General features: G+C 37.8%; 1 protein-coding gene across 2 annotated transcripts in view; it reads right to left on the minus strand.

Moving 5' to 3' along the window:
* The window catches only part of CBSX3 (Cystathionine beta-synthase (CBS) family protein), a 34167-nt gene extending 14878 nt beyond the window's left edge, over positions 1-19289 (minus strand). The window contains exons 1-3 of one of the 2 annotated variants that reach the window (XM_089165247.1): positions 19019-19289; positions 8251-8516; positions 7791-7872 (exon numbers count right to left, since the gene is read on the minus strand). In XM_089165247.1, coding sequence (XP_089021373.1) covers positions 7791-7872; positions 8251-8508 — 340 coding nt within the window. In that variant the 5' untranslated portion in view covers positions 8509-8516; positions 19019-19289. The remainder of the gene's footprint in view (positions 1-7790; positions 7873-8250; positions 8517-19018) is intronic. The other variant, XM_089165246.1, reaches the window with a different exon arrangement.
* Positions 19290-19873: the final 584 nt, after the last annotated feature.

Here is a 19873-nt window from a genome sequence, read left to right on the forward strand (position 1 = left end):
AATTGCTTCTGTGTCAGAGAAGCTCCAAATTGGAGTTTCTCTGGCACAAGGAAAAAGTGTGCCAATTGTCTGGTTCAACACAGTTTTGCTGAACCACAGCACAGAAAAGTTGAACCGGTTTACCATACATGTTTTTGCTGACTTCTGTGCCAAAGTGGGCAAATGGCACAGAATAAGTGTGCCAGAATCGTTACCATACAACCCCTAACACGCTGGACCCAATGAGACCCTAACTTGGACTTATCAAAAATTACCAAAAATTACCAAAAAGCCCATCATGTGATAAGTGGCAGTAGGGTTTGGGGGAGAAAGGCCCTATGCTACACCCGGAATGATTTGCATCATTTTGCCTTTAATATCTTTCAAAACACATGCTTAAATTTCATGAAGCATGAGCCTCAACTTTTGGCCTGAATCTTAGGAGTTCAAAGGCTTTCATAGTAATCTCCATCAATTATCATCATTATTGGTGTCGATGTCAATGTTATTGAGGTGCTTGTTTGCCTTTCAACTATCCTTTGGCTTAAAGTAGCAAATTGTGACTAAAAATTTGGAATCATTGTCAACTTATATAGGGAAAAAAAAAAAGGGCACAAACCCAACCTCAAATCTGAAAAAACAACAGCAAGCATTATCCCAATTAAATGGGATCAGCTACATAGATCCTTGCATTCCAATCAGCTCTTTGAGGCCATACAAAGTACAAGGCTTAAGTCATTTATATCTTTCTCACCACTTCTAAAATTACCTTAAGTCTGCTCCTAGCTCTTCTGGTATCTTCGATCAAGATTAGATCACTTTTTCGAATAGAGGCATTAATGGCCTCCATTGAACGTGACCATGCCACCTCGACTTTCTTGTATCTTATCATTTACTAGAGCTACACATAGACCAACTCTATTATCATCATTCCGTACCTTATCCTTCCTAGTTTTGCCACTCATCCATTTTAGGATCCTCATTTCTACTCACTGGGTCTATTTATATGATGCTTCTTAACTATAAAAACTCTGCACCATACAACATGGCTAGTCGTACGATGATCTTATACAATTTTCCTCTAAGATTTAAAGGAATACATCGTTGACACATGACCCCGAACTGTTGAGAAAGTTGATTGTGGTAGAATGGTTTATCGATCAATGATCTCAAACCCTCTACTTATAATTAAGTGAAAAGTACACTATTACAAGGAATAGAATTTTACATGAATACAAACTCTAATTTAACTCCTATACAAACTCTAACTGAACTCTTAGTAGAATCCAACACTCCCCCTCAAGTTGAGGCATAGATATTAGTCATGCCCAACTTGCCTACAATAGGAAGTAAATCTCTTTCTTTCAAATCCTTAATGAAAACATCTGCTACTTGGTCTCCAGATCTTACAAAAGGCATGCAGATAAGTCATTGTTCCAACTTTCCTTTGACAAAAAACCTACCAATTTCAATGTGCTTAGTTCGATCATGTTGCACAGGATTATTAGCAATACTACTAGCAGCCTTGTTGTCACAATACAACATCATAGGGCTTGGAACTTGGACTCCAATATCTTGCAGCAAGCCTTTCAGCCATAGTAGCTCACAAACTCCACAAACCATAGCTCTATATTCAGTTTCGATACTAGATAAAGCTACCACATTCTGTTTCTTACTTCTCCAAGTAACTAGAATACCTCCAGCAAAGGTACAGTAACCTGAAATTGAATTCCTGTCTGGAGATCCAGCCCAGTCTGCATCAGTGTATGCTTCTACTTTTAGATTATTAGTGGGTGACAAAAGTATTCATTTTCCAGGAGTTCCCTTCAACTATTATAGTATTCTAGTAACAGCCGTCATACGAGCTAAATATGGATCAAGCATGAATTGGCTCACTATCCCTACAACATAAGCGATGTCTGGCCTAGTGTGGGACAAGTAAATAAGTTTCCCTACCAGCCTTTGGTATCTTCATTGGTCCACTGGTTCTCCCTCTTTTTTTATAAGTTTAGCTCCAGCTTCAATATGGGTATCAACTGCTTTACACCCCAACATTCCCACTTCTGATAATAAATCTAGGACATACTTTCTTTGGGATAGGAATATACTTTTCTTTGATCAAGCCACCTCAATCCCTAAGAAATATTGTAACTTTCCTAGATTTTTAATTTCAAACTCTCTGCCAAAAAAATCCTTCAGCTTTTGAATTTCTTTACCATCATTCTCTGTGATGACAATATCGTCTACATAGACAATGAGAAGTCTGATGTAGTACCTAACTTCTTAACAAATAGTGTATGATCAGCATTGCTTTGCTTGTACCCAATAGAAGTCATTGCCTACATGAGGCGTCCAAACCAACATCTAGGAAACTATTTTAACCCATACATTGACCTCTACAACTGACAAACTTTCCCTGCAGTATTGTCATCGGAGAAACCATGTGGGATTTCCATATAGATTTCTTCCACTAATTCCCCATGTAAGAAGGCATTATTTACGTCTAGTTGGTGCAAGTTCTAGTCTTTGTTCACATCTACAGACAACAGAACTCTGACAGTGTTTTGTTTCGTGACAGGGGCAAAAGTCTCATGATAATCAATCCCATAGGTCTGGGTAAACCCCTTTGCAACTAGTCTAGCTTTCAACTTGTTGATTGATCCATCCATATTTTGTTTAACCACAAATACCCATTTGCAGCCCACTGGTTTTTTTCCTAGAGGAAGTGTAACCAGCTCCCAAGGGTCATTTTTCTTCATTGCCTACATTTCCTCTACTATAGTTGCCTTCCATCTCTTATTAGCATAGGCTTCCTGCCAACTTTTAGGAACAGATACCAATGCAAGAGAGGATATAAAAGCACAGTAGGAGTCAAACCAAGAGTTATAAGAAACATATTTAGCTATGGGATGTTGAGTACAAGATCTGACTCCTTTTTTAAAAGGCAATAGGAAGATCAAAAGAAGATATCTTAAGGGGAACAGTTAGAATATGATTCGAAGCAAGAGACTGAAGTGGTTACGTATCACCTTTCTCCACCTGCTTTAGTCGGTTGTAATTCTTCCTCTGATAAGTCTGCACCTCCTTATTCTGGTCAATCTGGTTTTGAAAGACCTCAACAGTTTGTCTCAAAAGAGTGGTCTCCCCCTGGCTAGGCTCTTCACATGGTTCAAAAAACGAAGGGAGGGGATTAGAGTCCACAAGTATACTAAAAGAAGTCTCCCCCTAGTCAGGAAACTCTTTTTGAAGTCTTAAGTTGTGTTGGTGTGTGATAGGAAGATCTAGAGTCGAAAAGAACACCTCTCCTCTAGGACTCTCCCCCTGAAGAGGTGTATGATAAGGGCAAGACTCATTAAAAATTACATCCATGGATACAATGGTTTTCTTGGAAGGAGGATGATAACATTTGTACCCTTTCGAGTAAAGCAGAATACCCCAAAAATATGCAGCGTAGGCCGCGGGGAGCCAGCTTACTCTGGTGGGCGGTGTTTCTGGCATAACACACACATCCAAAAATCTTTGGGGCAATAATAAAAAAAGAGGTTCCTTGGAGAATCTCATTAGGACATTTAAAATAGAGTATTCTACTAGGCATCCTATTCATAAAATAAGAAGCAGTGAGTATAGAATCACTCTAGTATTGATCAGGTACATTAATAGCAATCATAATGGAACGGACTATCTCTAAGAGATGCCGATTCTTCCTTTCGGCAACCCCATTTTGGGCAGTCGTATCAACGCAACTGGTCTGGTGTATTATGCCAGAGTCAAAGAGATATCTCTGAAATTCACCATCAATATACTTTGTGCCATTGTCACTGCGAATGATCTTCACATTGGCATTGTACTGAGTTTTAATCAAATAATGAAAATCACGAAAACATCGGAAAACCTCATTTTTTCGTTTTAAAAGATAAATCCATGTAGAACGAGAGTGACAATCAATAAAAGTAACAAAGTACCTATAGCCAGTAATAGACACACGTCGACAGGGACCCCACACATCAGTATGAATTAGCATAAAAGAAATAGTTTTTCTATTATGAATGGAAGGTAAATAAGTAGAACAAGTCTGCTTGGCAAAAATGCAGGCTTCACAAAAAAAAATCATCCTCATTACAAGAAGAAACTAAATTATGAAATATTTTCTTAAGAGTTCTTAGAGGGGGCTGACCTAGCCTACGGTGCCACTGATGAAGGTCTGATATTACCGAATGGACCTGATTAAAAGATGTAATCAAAGCAGAAGTAGATCCTTCAACCGGCTCGAGCAAATAAAGTCCATTATCTAGTTGACCAGATCCTGGAAGACACAAAAAGATGGGAAAAATATAACTTTACAATTCAAGTCATGTGTAAGACTACTGATAGATAGCAAGTTAGTAGAGAAAGAGGGAACATGTAAAACTTAAGACAAAGAAAGTGATGGAGGATGTTGAATGGTCCCTTTTCTAGCAATGGAAGAATAGGAGCCATCAGCAATTCGAACTTTATCCTTTCCAGAAGTTGGAGAATATTGTAAGAAAAAGGAGGATAAACATGTCATATGATCTATGGCTCCTGTATCAATGATCCAAGGAGTAGAAACTGAAAAAACTTGGAAGCCTATAAAAGTTTTACCTGAAGTAGCAAGGTAGGAGTTGGTTTGATTAGTAAAGGAAGCGGTGGTAGAGGTTGTACTGGCAATATAAGATTGCAGAATACGTCGCAGAGTAGCTAACTCCTCCTGTGAAAGACCAACGTCTGCAGAGGGTGTTGTGGAAACTGTCTCAGAAATATGAGCTTTCGATTTTCCTCTTTTTTGTGCTCTTTTTGCTCAAAATCAGCAAGCTTCCCATGGAGCTTCCAACAATTAGCCTTGGTATGGTATGGTTTGTGACAGTGTTCACACTTGACAGTCTCCTTAGCCAAATCAGATTTAGTGCTAACAGACTGTAAGGCTAATTTCTCCACAATAGGAGCATGAAGCATGGCTAATCGGCGGCTTTCCTCACACTGAACAAGGGCATAAGACTGTTCGAGTGTAGGAAAGGGAAAACGACTTAATACTTGCACTCTGATCTGATCATACTCCACATTCAAACCTACCAAGAAGTTATATACCCGAATCTTATCAAAGTGCTTCCTATAAGCAGTCACATCATCTAAATTAGTGGGGTGATAATCCCCATAATGATCCAACTCCTGCCAAAGAGAGCGCAACTCAACATAATATTGGGCCACAGTTCCTTTGGGTAGTCTCATGAAGTTTCTTTTGTAGCTCATAAACATGTGCATCATTCCCCAACTGTCCATATGTTTTCAGTAGTAGCCTTCCGATTTGGGCTGCAGTATCAAGTAATAGATATCCACGAGCAATATTTGGATTCATGGAATTCAAAAGGAATGACATAACAAGAGAGTCATTCGAGATCCATTTATCCTGTGAAACACCTATGGTGGGAGGTTTGATAGTGGCGCCCGTAAGGTGTCCAACAAGTCCTCTTCCAGCAATAGTCAAGTAGGCAGATCGAGACCATATCAAATAATTTGTTCCATCAAATCATACTGAAAGAGGATGAAGAGTGGGATAATGTTCGGAACCAACGGACGTAGTAGTACCATCAGTGATTCAGTGGTTGCCATAACGCCCTTTCTTCTTCTTCTTCTTCTTCTTTTTTTCCGACTCTGATTCTGATTCTGATTCTGATGCTGATGTTGATGCTGATTCTGAAGTTATGGAAAATCACAAACAGCTCCCCTAAAGATATATAAAATTACAAATAAGCCCCTAGAAAAGCTGAAATTACAAATAAGTCCCTAAACTATTTGAATTTGCAATTAGGTGCCTAGAATTATCTGAATTTGCCATTAGGTCCCTGGGAAAAAGTAAATTTACCAATGAAGCCCATCAACCATCATATTTTGTTTCTTCCTATTTTTGGGCAAATAGAACGGTAGCTAAGGGGGAAAAGAAACTATGTATGATTCGATACAAGTTGGGGCTTGATTCAAGGTTCGAAAGAAAGAATCAGATGAAAAAATTTGACGGAAACAAAGAGTTTCAGAAAAAAAAAACCATAGAAAACTGTGTTGGCTGCGATTCTGCGATTCATAAGAAAACTGTGTTGGCTGTGATTCTATTCTTGGAGCTGGAAGCAGAAGTTGCAGGAGCAGGAAGAAACGACCAACTGCTGTGAATCTGTTCTTGAAGCAGGAAGCAGCAGCAGTAGTGCAGCAAAGCAGGAGCAACATCTTCTCTTCAGCTTTCCTCTTTTTTTTGTTACTGTTCTTCCCTCGAGACGGTACGGGAAAAAACTGCCAGCAGTGACACGTTTAGTAACACGAGGTTTGCGATGCAGCAGCACTAAGTTTTGCGATGCAGCAGCACTAAGTTTTGTGATGCAGCAGCGACAAGCAGCAGCGGTGGTGGTTCTCTTCTCCCCGTCTGATGTTGAAAAAAAAAATTCAGAAGAAGGTGGTCCTGTCGAAACTGAAGAACGATAGTAAACCCAATTGCGATGGTTTGCGATGGATTTAAAAAAATAAATAAATAAATAAAAGAAGAAGATCCTAATCAAACTTAGGCTCTGATGCCATGTTGAGAAAGTTGATTGTGGTAGAATGGCTTATCGATCAATGATCTCAAGCCCTCTATTTATAATTAAGTGGAAAGTACACTATTACAAGGAATAGAATTTTACATGAATACAAACTCTAATTTAACTCCTATACAAACTCTAATTGAACTCCTAGTAGAATCCAACACGAACACACCTCTCCACTTAAATCCACCCAATTTTAATTCATTGGGAAACATCTTCCTTTATATCGCCTTCTTTATTTATGATTGAACCAAGGCACCTAAAATATCACTTCGTAGAATCTCCTTCTCATCAATTTCCACCACTTCATCATCCACCAATCACAACCAAAGTTACACACTAGATATTCCGACTTCCTTACTACTTAGTTTAATGCCTCTTGATTCCAAATTTGCTCTCCATGATTATAACTTGGTATCAATTCCCATTTGTCTCATCTACCAAAAAATACTATCAACGAAAAGCATACACCAAGGAATTTCATCTTCAATGTGTATAGTTAAAAGTACAAACAAATGAGCTTAAAGCTGATCTTAGTGTGGCCCAAATGCAATCAGGAATTCACCACCTTGTCCCCCCCCCCACCCAAATTGTTCATACACTTATCATTGAATCATCATATATATAACATATTTTTAACCATGTCCGCATATTGACTTCCACCATTTCTTTTCTCTAGTCCCTGCCAAATTAACACTCAAAGGACTCAATCTTAAGCTTTTTTAGGTCAATAGAGGCCATATGAAGATCCTTCCTACGCTCTCTATACCTTTCCATAAAACTCAGCCTCATGTTTATTTTGAAATAGATATGCTCTCACACTAATCCTCTAATTGTGGATCCTATTTTAGATGGAAAACTTGCTTAGGAAGCTAAATTCTTTTTCCTATTGCTTAAACTGGTGTACAGGTTAAGAGTGCATACCCAGTGCATCAGACTCCTGCCACCGCAGGATCCAGGGAAGATCATAATGTATGCAGCCTTACCCCTGCTACATGCAGAGGCTGTTTCCCATTTAACTAATATAGAGGTTATTCAAATCAATGAAAATAAACAGGTTATGGCGTTATGCTTGATGAGAAACTGTTCACTTATGAGTCTCTGATCCAATTACATTGGAACCAGTTTGGTAACATTAGCTGGTAATATCAGCCAGCATGATGGGAAAATAGTATAGAAATCCAAAAGGTGATTTAGCAAGTGGAGTAAAATATTTTCTATCAATACCTCTCTCTGTGATAATGCCAGCAATTGAGTTTTGCTCTCCTGGCTTCACGACCACCAAAGCTCCAACATTATGTTGTGTCATCTGCAATAAAAGCAGGGAGGCTACAGATTAATTATGTTACAGAAGGTCTGTTCAGAATTTCCCTCATATGATATATGGACTGTCTAAATGACACAAGTGTAAGAAGAAGTTCTTCAAATAATTTGAACTGAACTTAATCGTTATCTCAATATTATAAGATGCCATTGCCTTGCCATTATAAGTCCACATATGAAACAACAAGATTTACACTCCTTGGAAGAAGGGAAAATAAAAAATAAAAAAAGCATGTTATGGCAACAAAGGTAAGGTTCTTATTATCAGTGTCAATAAGAAAATCCTGATATACTTTTCCAAGAAAATCATTTTTATAAGTAAATTATCAAAATAGAGTTTCCGGCGGCCACTAGAAGTGCATACCGATTTCACAGCATCATAAACCGTGTCCTCTGTGGTGCACCAAAGCCAGGAACCATCAGCACTTTTACCTTTGGCTTTCAGAATGTCCGAAATAGTGGTACTTTCAAATCCATGCTCTTCTAACCGAGCGGATGAAACAGACTCAAAACGTGAAAATATGGCAGGACGCAAGACTGGATCAACCAGACGGATTCGTTGCAGAACTGCATGTCTGAGAATGTTTCCATGTGAAAGAATTGCTTGAATAGTTCCTTGCATCTTACCTGCTAAAAAAATACAGATTTCAAAAAGAAAGCACAATTTTCATCTTGAAGCAATGCTTGAAATGTTCCTTACTTTCTCCAATATAAGCTTTTCTTGTATCGTTTACACCTAATCCCATGCAAAGGAAAATGCATTTAGAAATATTGGCACAAAAAGAAAGGAAAATTGGGTCTAATATTTCTGCTGGCCAAGAGCTACATTATAAAGTGAACAAGACGTCTAAACATTTAACTTAGCCAGGGTTTCCCAAAACAAATGGGATGTGGATACAAAAAGGATCACAAACAAAAAAGGCAGGGAGAAAGAGGGAAGGGCAAGGGAAAGCAATCAAGCTAAAAGAGGTTCAGAATTCAGAACCCATCTTAGTGAATACCACTGGCAAATATACTGTGCAAACTTTTCAAGTCAGCATCTTTCACAAGAGCAGCAATAAAAGTTGGTGGCAAAATTACAGTTTAAGATAGAATCTTGGCAAGAAAAGCAGTGCAACCTTGTAGGTGGTCTGCTATGAGGGTTTTCAAAGAGAGGAAGGTAGGAGAATAAGAAGAATGGGGGAGGTAAAACTCAGCCAACACAATCTCACGCACAGCTGCAGCAGCAGGCTTCAAAAATTAACTTCATAAAGCTGTGTCTTCTATAGCAACAATAAAATAGATAGAAAATAAGCCTTCCATCAAAGTAGAAACCTCTACAGAAACCAGAATACCAGATAGGGTACTACAAGACTAAGCTAATGCTGAGAGAGGGAAAGCTCCCAAGATATTCCTACATAATCTACCCAAGCAACTAAAATACATAGAACAAACTAACATTAATCACAGCCCTTCCCAGACGAAAAAACTAGATTCATCCCACCCTTGGTCTGGGTTTCCAAAGTGGATCATGTCAGTCCAGCCACGCCAGGCTTACTGTATCAAAAAGAAGGTACCATAGCTATAATTTATTTTGATCTTGAACAACCACAGCTGCGGTCACCATTCATCCAACTTTTGGATTCTCACTAGTACTATGAGCATAAATGAGACTATGGGATGAACTTTGAAAAACCCATCCCCAGGGATTAAGGTTTCGAATATCCTATTTTTTGGCTGAAGCAGCACAAAGATAAAGGTTTGCAAAGAGAAAAGATTAACTATGAATAAGATTAGGGGCTTTGCACCAGGGTCCCAAAGGGAGAAGACCAAAAATGACCAGGGAAGGTCACAGCTGAATGAAAAGTTAAAGTTTAGACCTGAAGGTGAGGACAATTCAGGGGTGTTCTCTGATATTGTAGCAAGCAAGATCGGACTAATGCCATTTCCTCCCAGATAATGAAAACAATACTTAATGTAAGTGACAAGATAAATCGTATCCATGCCCCTTATTCACAAACTGAAATCATCAACATCAGCAAAACAAACAGCTTAACAATAACTGGAGTGAAGAGTAATAGAAAACTATCTACTCGTACAAAGTGGGAACACTCTTTTCCAATTATCTCAATTGACAGATTCATCTCAGTTATTACCTTCGACATAATTTAAAATAAATGAAAGAACTATAACCTCATGTAAAATTCATGTCCAACAAGAAAATTTAATATGAAGATGTCCAAATAACTTCCACAAACAAAATGGACATTGCACAATCAATTCTTCGTGACTTTTGTAACAAAACCTGAAGTCACCAACCAGAATCTCAAGCACAGGAAGAGAATACAGAGAGTTGGTTCTGTCACTTTCAATCTTTATTTATATTGTTTAGTTGCATCGAATAAAGTCTACATAGATCTTACTTAAGAGTACAACTCAAGTAATAATTCAATAAGAAAACTAACTTAAGACTCACTAGTCACAACTACACCAAAATGGGGACTCTCCCCCTACCGTGAGTAGTCTTCAAACATCTTCCTTAAGCTGGACAACCTAGATCAAAATGTTCAAACTTGGAACAACAAAAACAAATAGTAAGAGCAGCACATCAACCATCAACAATTCCAGTAGATAATAATCTTCATTGGATCCAATCAGCATGAGCAGAAGAGATGGTAGTGAATACTAACCGCAATCCACAATAACATATCAGTAACAATAATACCAAAGCACTTCTCAAAGAAGCCCGGTAGTAAGTAATCATTTTCTCAAGGAGAAATAAAAGAGCAGCATCCAATGGCTATATTGTAAGTGGCAAGTGATAGGCAGCCACTCAAACAAAGGCAGATATAGAGCCCTAAAAGAGGTCTCAAGTAAAATAGGAAAAACAAAAAAGATGTATGTATATATATATATACACACACACAGTAGGGTCACTGTGGACTAGACAGCATTAGGTTACTGTAAACCAAATAAACAGTAAAGGTTACTGCAGACCAAATACACAGTATAAGTTACTAGTGACCAACTAGAAAGTATAGATTACTGTGAACCAGACAACATCATGTTGTTACAAACCAAAAAGATATGGAACCGCTGTTGAATAACATCTGCAAATAAGATTGTTGCTGAGAACACAAAGAAATAAACAATATTAATCTCCAGATAAAAGTTGTTGTTAGCTGATGACTTGAGCAGGTATGACAAACAATTGCCACCAATAACCAGCATCTCAGAGGAAGACTACCATAAAAAAGAAGAAACAAAATCCCAAAATCAAAGAGTAATGCTGCAAAAAGATTCAAATAAAATTATCTCCAACTCACTCCTTCACAGTCGAAATAAAGTCCATTCAAGTAAAACCCCAACAAATAATGTTCAATCTCTACTCATGATAGCAAATAATTGTCATGCAAGTGTCAATCTTCAAAAATTGCAAATCTCAAAGGGTTGCGACCTGAGGCTAAAGATATAGGAGTTGCAAAGACTCAAGCCAACTGGTAACTCTGAAAACATTTAAGCGGAATCTTGGTTCAAAACCCCATGCACCCTTTGCTACAGTGCCAGTAAGTGCTTGAATATGTCAATGTGCAATATCAGCGGTAAACACTGACAAAGTTGAAGTACATCCTCCAATTAAGAATAACGGTGTTCTGGTCAATAACCAGGAATTTAAGGAAATATAACGCAGCTAAAAAGTTAAGAAGCAATAGCCAACTTGGTAATTTATCAGAATATGTACAATGTAACTTGAATCACTTGATACACAAGGACATAAGGATTTAGATTTATTGTCCAGAGATAGGTTTGGAAGCAAAGGACAAGAGATATTTAATTGTGACGAGAAAGTTAAATATGGAAATAAAATAAATTGAGCAATGATGGCAATGGGAAAAACTACGTTAGAGTTATTTGGTATCACAAAGATAGTGAGGCTCCTCTACTCTCTTATTTCTCTGTTTCTCTCCATCGCTCTCTCTTTTCTTTGTTTCGAACATCCATACTAACATCCTCACTCCTGCTTCCACCTGTCCAAATGAGGATCACTACCGTGTATCAGCGAAGTCAGACAACATACCATCCCGCTCCTGCGGTGGCTCCACCTTCGCCTCCACCACCCGTGGACCCTATGATAAGTCCCCCTAGTCCCCCTGCTTCTGACCTTAATGTTCTGATTGCTCTTCGCAAAGGCACTCAGAGGTGTGTCCAGTACCCCATCTCTTAACTTTGTTTCATATACTGTTTTTTCTCCGACTTTCCATGCTTGTTAATCTATCATTAAGTCTCACTATCTTTGTAAGTTTTGTGTCTGAAGCCTTGTCTAGTCTTGGGCGGACAGCTATGATGATTGAGGTTGGCAACCCTAGAGGAAAATCATGTTTAGGAACTTGTTCCCTTACCTCATGGAAAAACTGCTATTGAATGCCGTTGGGTGTTGCAATGAAAGTAAATTCCAATGGTTCTCTTGCTAGATTGAAGGTACTTGTGATGAACAGATATGCTCGAGCATATGATGCGGACTATCACGGTACTTTTTCCGTCGTGATGAAGCTCACTTTATTTAGATCTCGATTTCCTTAGTTGCTATCTATCATTGGCCCCTATTTCAAGTGGGTGTGAAGAATGTTTATCTCAATGGAGACTCCATGAGGAAGTCTATATGGGGCAACCTCAAAGTTTGTTGCTCAAAGGGAGAATGGTTTCGTGTGCCACCTAAAGAAATCACTATATGGGCTGACACAGTCACCATGTGCAAGGTTTGGCCAATACACTTAAATTGTGATAGATTTTGGTTTGATTTGGTGTGAGCGTGATCACTTAGTATTGTTCCGTTAGTCTAGTACAAGGGTATTTTTGGTTGTGTATGTGGGTGACACTATTATTATTAGAGAAAATACAGCTAGTATTGATATATTAAAGACACACTAGTACAAAGTAGAAACTGTTTCAGACCAAGGAATTCTAGTTAAGGACTGGTAGGAACATTAAATTGTTTGTTTGCAACTCAAATATTGCCTTTCATGTCAATTTTGTGAGTCCGTTTTTGTCTAGTCCTTTGACCACACATTGGGATGTAGTTGTATGCATATCGAAATATCCTAAGAGAGCTCATAGCCATGGGCTCCCCTCCATAGATCATGGTCACAGAAGAATTGAGGGATTTTCTTATGCAAATTGGGCTACTTCACCAATTGATAAGAGATCTACTACAAGAGATTGTACCATGGTTGGAGGGAATCTTATGTCATGGAGGAGTAAGAAGTAGATAGTGGTTGCTCGGTCCAGCGTAGACTCGTAGAGTCATAGTATCAAGCCGATGCACTTGTCACTTATGAGTTGATGTGGATTATAAGAGATCTACTACAAGCTAATGTACCATGGTTGGAGGGAATCTTATGTCATGGAAGAGTAATAAGTAGATGGTGGTTGCTCGGTCCAACGTTGAGTCATAGTATCAAGCCGATGCACTTGTCACTTATGAGTTGATGTGGATTAGGCAATTTTTGGGTGAGATTAGCTTTAATCACGAGTCTCCTATGTTTTTGTGTGTGACAATCAGACGGCTATTTACATAGCATCAAATCCTATCTTTCACGAGTGTACAAAGCATACAAAAGCTTATTGTTATTTTCTTGAGAAGCTACAATGGTGACTAATTTCCACTCGTCATTTTGAACTAGAAAACAATTGGCTGACTTATTTACAAAATCTATAGGGACTGAAAGAGTGAGTTATATTTGTAGCAAGCTGGGAATTTTTAATATTCATTCTCTAGCTTATGGAGGAGCGTCGACGGGCATTTTAGAAAAAGAAATAAGGCTCAAGATTTAGCACCTGAGTTTTGGGGAGATATTTGAGTCCATATTGGACTCTACTTTCTAATTTTTACATGAGTTTTGGCCTTGTATCTAGCATGGCCTTGAGCAAAACTAATTGGAAGGCAAGAATCCATGTAACCGACCCTATCTAGTTGGGAAAATGCTTCTTCTTGTTGTTGTTGTAAACTTGTAGTAAGTGTTTGTTAGTTCTATAAATAACATGTAGTTATTTGGAGATCCTAACAACGATAGTGAGGCTCCTCAACTAGTCTCTATCAATAGTACTTTTCCCTATTCACTATTTGTCACTTCTCTTCTTCTCAATCTATCTTTGTTCTCTAGTATTCTACAGTTCATAATAAAAAAACAAACAGACAAGGATCAAAATCATCAATGGCCCAACCTCTTGGACTTTCTTCTTTAATATCAAAGCTTTTCTCATAGGAAGTACAAAGCTTCCTAGACTCCGAAGCTGAAGTGGGTGAAATCTTGTAAGAACCTAAAACCACCAAACTAACAACTCTTAGCCAAGCAGAAGCACTTTTCCACCGAAAATTTCTCCAACTAAGCATATGAATTCTCCTTTCCCCGTATTTATGAGAAAATTGCAAGTAACCACTTGATTTTCTTCCCATTGTCTCCTTATTGATCCATGCAAGGAATTTCAAGGTCGGACCAGTAAAGGCCTCCATGCTATCAATATTATGGAAATTTATTCCTTTCACAAGAGAACAGTAACAGATTTCAACCAGAACTCCTGTGCATACCCAAAATAAAACATTCCAATATGATCGAACCTTCTCTGAATTGATTTATAGTCCTACACTGGAGAAGGGAGCACTTACATAGTATGAATAAGACAAAAAAGAGATCAAAAGGTGGAGGCAATGTGGCTCTAATGGAGATGGTTGGGAAGAGAGCTAGATATTAGTTAAACACCAAACAGGACAAGACCATAAAAGGCTGGAACATAATTTTGGTATTTATTCCAAAGCATGGGGAGAAGATTTGCACAAGGCCATGGTTCGAGATCTCGCAAGATCTCATGCAAGTTGAGTCATTACCCCCAAAAAATACTAAATCTCAGCCGAGATCTCCGATCTTGCAAGATCTCAGCTCAATCTAGTCTTTGTAAATACCCTATCTCAGTCAAGACGAGTTGAGATACATCGATATCAACCTGTCTCAACACTCCTCCCTTTGCTGGTTTTAGTACTTCAGCCGGATTTTTTTGCTAAAACATTGGTCAGATCCCTACCTAGCTGCGCCAACAAGCCGTTTAGCTCATCTACAGCAAAAATCTACTAATTTTGAAACAGTCTTGAAGCAAGGCAAATGTTCTTCCCAAACTTCATTTTTGAAAAAAATGTTCTACAACTGATGGAGGTGGTGCTCGGGCAGCAAAAGTTTGAGGAGTTGCTTAATCATTGATTTTACTTTTGTACTCTCATGTTGTAAACTTATAAGTACACCGATGTCAGTAATATGAAATTGTGAACACCTGAACAAGTTTCACGTATTATTTAACTTTAAACCTTTATGTTTTGATTACATCAAGTAATGGTTATATAAATCATGCTTTATAAGTTTGCATGTTCACTCCTTCAGCTTATATGTTTCAAAGATAGAGTAGAGTTCACACTTGTTCCCTCACAAATCTAAGGCCACTACTTTATTAGAAGACCTGAAATAGGTTAAATACCAATTCTAGCCAAACTTAGCCTTAATACCCACCAAGATGGGCCCTCAAGTTACGTCGAGTTGACCAGAGATTTTTACCACACCTTAGGCCAAGATCTCGTAAGATCTCTCAAGATATCAGTTTTTTAGGGACCGAGACCTCAAACTATGCACAAGGCATCAACTCCAATGATAATATGCCAGATCAAAGAACAAATGTAGCTCACTGCTGAAAACTTTTCTCACAGCACATAATAAAGCTTCAGACAACTTTTTCTTTTTTCTTTCTCTTCTTTTTTTTTTTTTTTTTTTTTTGGGGGGGGCGCGGGGGGTTCTTCTTCATTGCTTTGACGCCATATAACAAAACCTTAAATAACCAACCAAATTCTGAAGATGAAGAAGAAGAAGAAGAAAAGATAAAGAGCTGGTTTTTATTTGATCCAGGAAGAACTGGTTCTTAATCGATCATCTATCAATCTAGGACTTTGTTAAGCATTCACAAATGAAGAAAGTAATGACAGAGCTGCAAAGCAAATTCTGATTGTTAAAGATCTGACCCCATTGGTTGGGTAAACCAATCAACCACCTCCGAATCGGTACATCTCACGCAAAATCAGCAGGCATTGATTGATGAACTAATAGATTGATGGGAGATCAACTTGGAGCCAATCATTAGGGTCTTCAATGAACTTGCAACTTGAATTGGTCAATTTAGGGTTTTTAGGTCAAAACTAGGGTAAGGGTTCAATAGAAGCTACGTTTAATGATGGAGTAAGGTTATGCTAATGGAGAGTTTACCAATCAAGGTTTGCTGTTTCCTTAATGGTGGACTATTGCTAAATTTTAAGATATGAAAAGTTAGCCTTTAGTTTCCAAGTTCTTTATATTAGAATGCAAGGGGAATCTAGGGTTCCCAACAGTCAGAAACTAACCAAACCCAAATGTTTTTGTTAAAAGGGTATGGAAAGTAATCCAAGAGATTTGCAGACAACTCTGACAGCTAGTTTGCCCTACAAAATTTTAGGGCTTCCCAGGAAGAATCAGAGATGGGAATTTCTAGGGATTGATTGGGAGATGGGGCCCCAAGTAGGTTCAAGTTTCCTACAGGGGCAGGAGAACATTCAGTCAAACCATGGGCTATTGGTGGGAATGGTCTGTGGTTCGTTTAGATCCTAGGAAAACAAGAAACAAAAGGGAAGATAAGGGTTTGGGGCTGTAGAGGATAAGAAGAAAAACAGAGGCTGGTGAAGAATTCAACTTACTGTCTAATGACGAACAACCGGTTGAAACAATGAAGAAGACCTTGATCTTGCAGAATTTTCCAACAACTTGAAGAAGTCTTAACGGAGTCACTTAGAAATAATTAAGAGAAGCTTGAAATACCCCTTGAAGGGAGATTAGGAATTCATAACACTGATTCAACAGCAGCAATACTCAAAACAAGAAGTGTTTTCCCCCTTTAGGTTGTGTTAAGGTGCCAAGAGATGAATACCAAAAAAAAAACGAAATGATGAAAAATAAATTGTCTTGTAAAAAATATGATTTTTAATTAATACTAAAAAAAGAAAGCTGCATGACTCGTGACAACATTCACTTTAAACATGAGAGTCAATAAAAAATTATCCAGAAATAAATGAGATTTTTGCCAAAATGGTAAGACTTCCGTTGAGAATGGCTAAGACAATATCGCCATTCCCAAGAGAATCTACTACCTATCAGAAAGAACCTCTGATCCCCCTTGTCATTCTAGCAGTACAAAGTATCCAACCAACAGGAACCCCAAAAAAACCAATTTTTTCCCCTTTTCTTTTGAATCCATGTCGTGACAATCAAACATAGACTTGTTGAGAGAGGAGAATAGAATTGTAAAACTCAAAGTTGAGGCAATGTATAGACTGCAGAACAGATCAAAATGCATTCCTACTGATTAAAGTAAAATAGTTACTCTAATTAGATGGAATCTAGCTATCAAGCTAGCATTTCATTTATTTTGACAAAAAATATAATTAAAAAAAAAAAGCAAAAGATATAGGAAAAATTATGTGATTAGCTGCTTTCAGGTTTTCCTTTACAAAAGTAATCACTCAATGTTTCACTTAACAAATCTAGCTAAAACTGAGTTTGCATTTACAAAACTAACTAAAATAGTGATTTTTCGTCTCTTTGGACATTTTTACCCCTAGAATTGACCATCCGACATAGGGGTGAAAATATCCAAAGGGTATGAAAAAATTGTGACTTTTCCCTTTCGGACAAAATTGTGATTTTCCCCTTCGGTGTGGCTAGCTTTAGGGGTAAAAAATATCCAAAGGAGATGAAAAATCATTATTTGGATTAGTTTTGTAAACCTAAACTCAATTGTAGCTAGTTTTGTTAATTGAAACATTGAATCGTTATTTTTGTAAAAGAAAACCTATAAGTAGCTAATCATATAATTTTCCCAAAGACATAAAAGAATGTAGAGCCCATGAGAAGAAATTCTTATCAATACACAAACTATCAGACTGTTTGTAACATACAAGGCAATTTTTGGTGTAATTTAATATTTTGACTGAGCTCAAGCTGTATATGCTATAAAACGGAGTTGGTTCGTACGCCAACTGCCTCAAGTGTACATCCTATAACAGGAATCAAATTGATTATATACATAAATGGTATGATATGTATACCTACGATCCCATTCGTCCTTGCAACTTATACCTAGGGATGACTATCTGGGCTCAAGGGGGCTTCCATTCGACATTAACAACTATGTGTTTTTCCCTGGATAATCAAGTTAACCAAGATACTTTTGTACGCCAACTTGCTAAAGCATACATCCTATAAGGCTATAACAGGGATCAAATTGTCTAACCTGAAACATATATGATATGATACTTATATACCTACAACATATGGTTATAATTTCTTTTCCTGGACAACGAAGTAAACTATAACGATATCACCGCTAACAAGGATTCAATAACTGATGCAGAAGGAAATATATAGTTATAAACAAACAACGGGAAAGTAGAATGTTGAATGTGAAATGCCTTTTGATGTCTAAGATCCAGGGAGTAATGCACCGGTAGAAAACCAACAAAACCCTAAAAAGCTCGACACAAGAATCTGGATGAAAAGTCCGATCCATGTAGCAGAAAAAATGTTACTGGGCGAAAATAAACTGTAGTACTTGCTTCTATTCTATCTTCCATTGGAATGTTGGAGCTCAGGGTTAAACTTTTCCAATGGGATGTTGGAGCTCAAGGGTTAAACTTCCTAGAGATGATTCTAATAGAAGATGAATCAACAGATCTATCCTCCACAGTAAATGTTACATGGATCAGCTGGACCCTAGCTAAACTCCTGCAACCTAAACATGTTTACCGACCTCGTTCGATCGGATTTTACCCAGCAAATCGTGAGCTTGGAAACGGGAAATCTTCTTTTTATTATATCAATCATTTCTTGAATATCAGGAAGCGCTTCTTTGGACACAGAATTAACAGCAGCCACATGAAAATGGGAAAGTGCGAGATCTGGATGGCTGATGGCGACATATGTTAAGAATGCAAAGAAATAAATTAACCAAAATATAACTGAGAGTGAAGAAACTTGAAAATGGAAAAGAAACAGAGAGGAGTAAACGCATTTAATCGGAAACTGAAGTCGCACCTCAGAGCTCCTCACCGCTACTGGAAAACCAAAAGCCAACGCCGCGATAATGTTAAGAAAACAACGAACCGAGGCAGAAAACAAGAGATGGAGCGACAACCAAATGAGTCAACAGCCACGCGGCACCCATCGATTATACATAAAAAAAAATATTCAAGATGCGCACATCGAATGTATATCAGAAATTCAGGATTATTGTTATGGGAGACGATTCTCTGATCAAGCCGCACAGGAAAGCGAATCAATGCGATGCGATGTAGCACTATTAGGATCCTTTGAGCAAAAGAAAAACAATATATGTTATCTATTTCCCAGCGAAAATCTTGCTATAAACTCTATACATTTGCTACTTTATCATCTCATAATGGCAATCGGCCTATTTAATACTTACATAAGTTAGGCTCTTTTTGGTATCAATTCTCATTCTCTATTATGATATTTTTTCATTGTTTTAAATGATTTGGTACCTATTATCATTTTGATTTTTATTTAAAATAATAGAAAAATCTCAAAAACCCATAATGAACTAAAACTCCATTATAGATTATGGGGACAATTCATTCTCTTCATTTATGCGGGGCAAACTTAAAATTTTAAAATCAAGATGGGGGTATAACGGTAAAAACGCATTATTTTACAAAAGCCCCTCCCAAACCCTAATGCGAGCTTTCAATTCCTGCAAAAATTCTTCTCAATTTTAACGGGCGGCTTCTCAAACCCTCCTTTTTCTTTATCTCTATTAGAAAAGTTGCAAAGCACCCATCAATCTCTCCCAGGATCAACAGGACATGTAGTTCTTGAGAATCCGGTGATGCTGAATCGAAGAACTCATTCATCTCCGGTACAGAAACCTGT

This window comes from Hakea prostrata, chromosome 8 (genome assembly GCF_041222555.1).
Source record: "Hakea prostrata isolate BN-2017 chromosome 8, UWA_Hpros_2, whole genome shotgun sequence".
Classification (NCBI taxonomy): Eukaryota; Viridiplantae; Streptophyta; class Magnoliopsida; order Proteales; family Proteaceae; genus Hakea; species Hakea prostrata.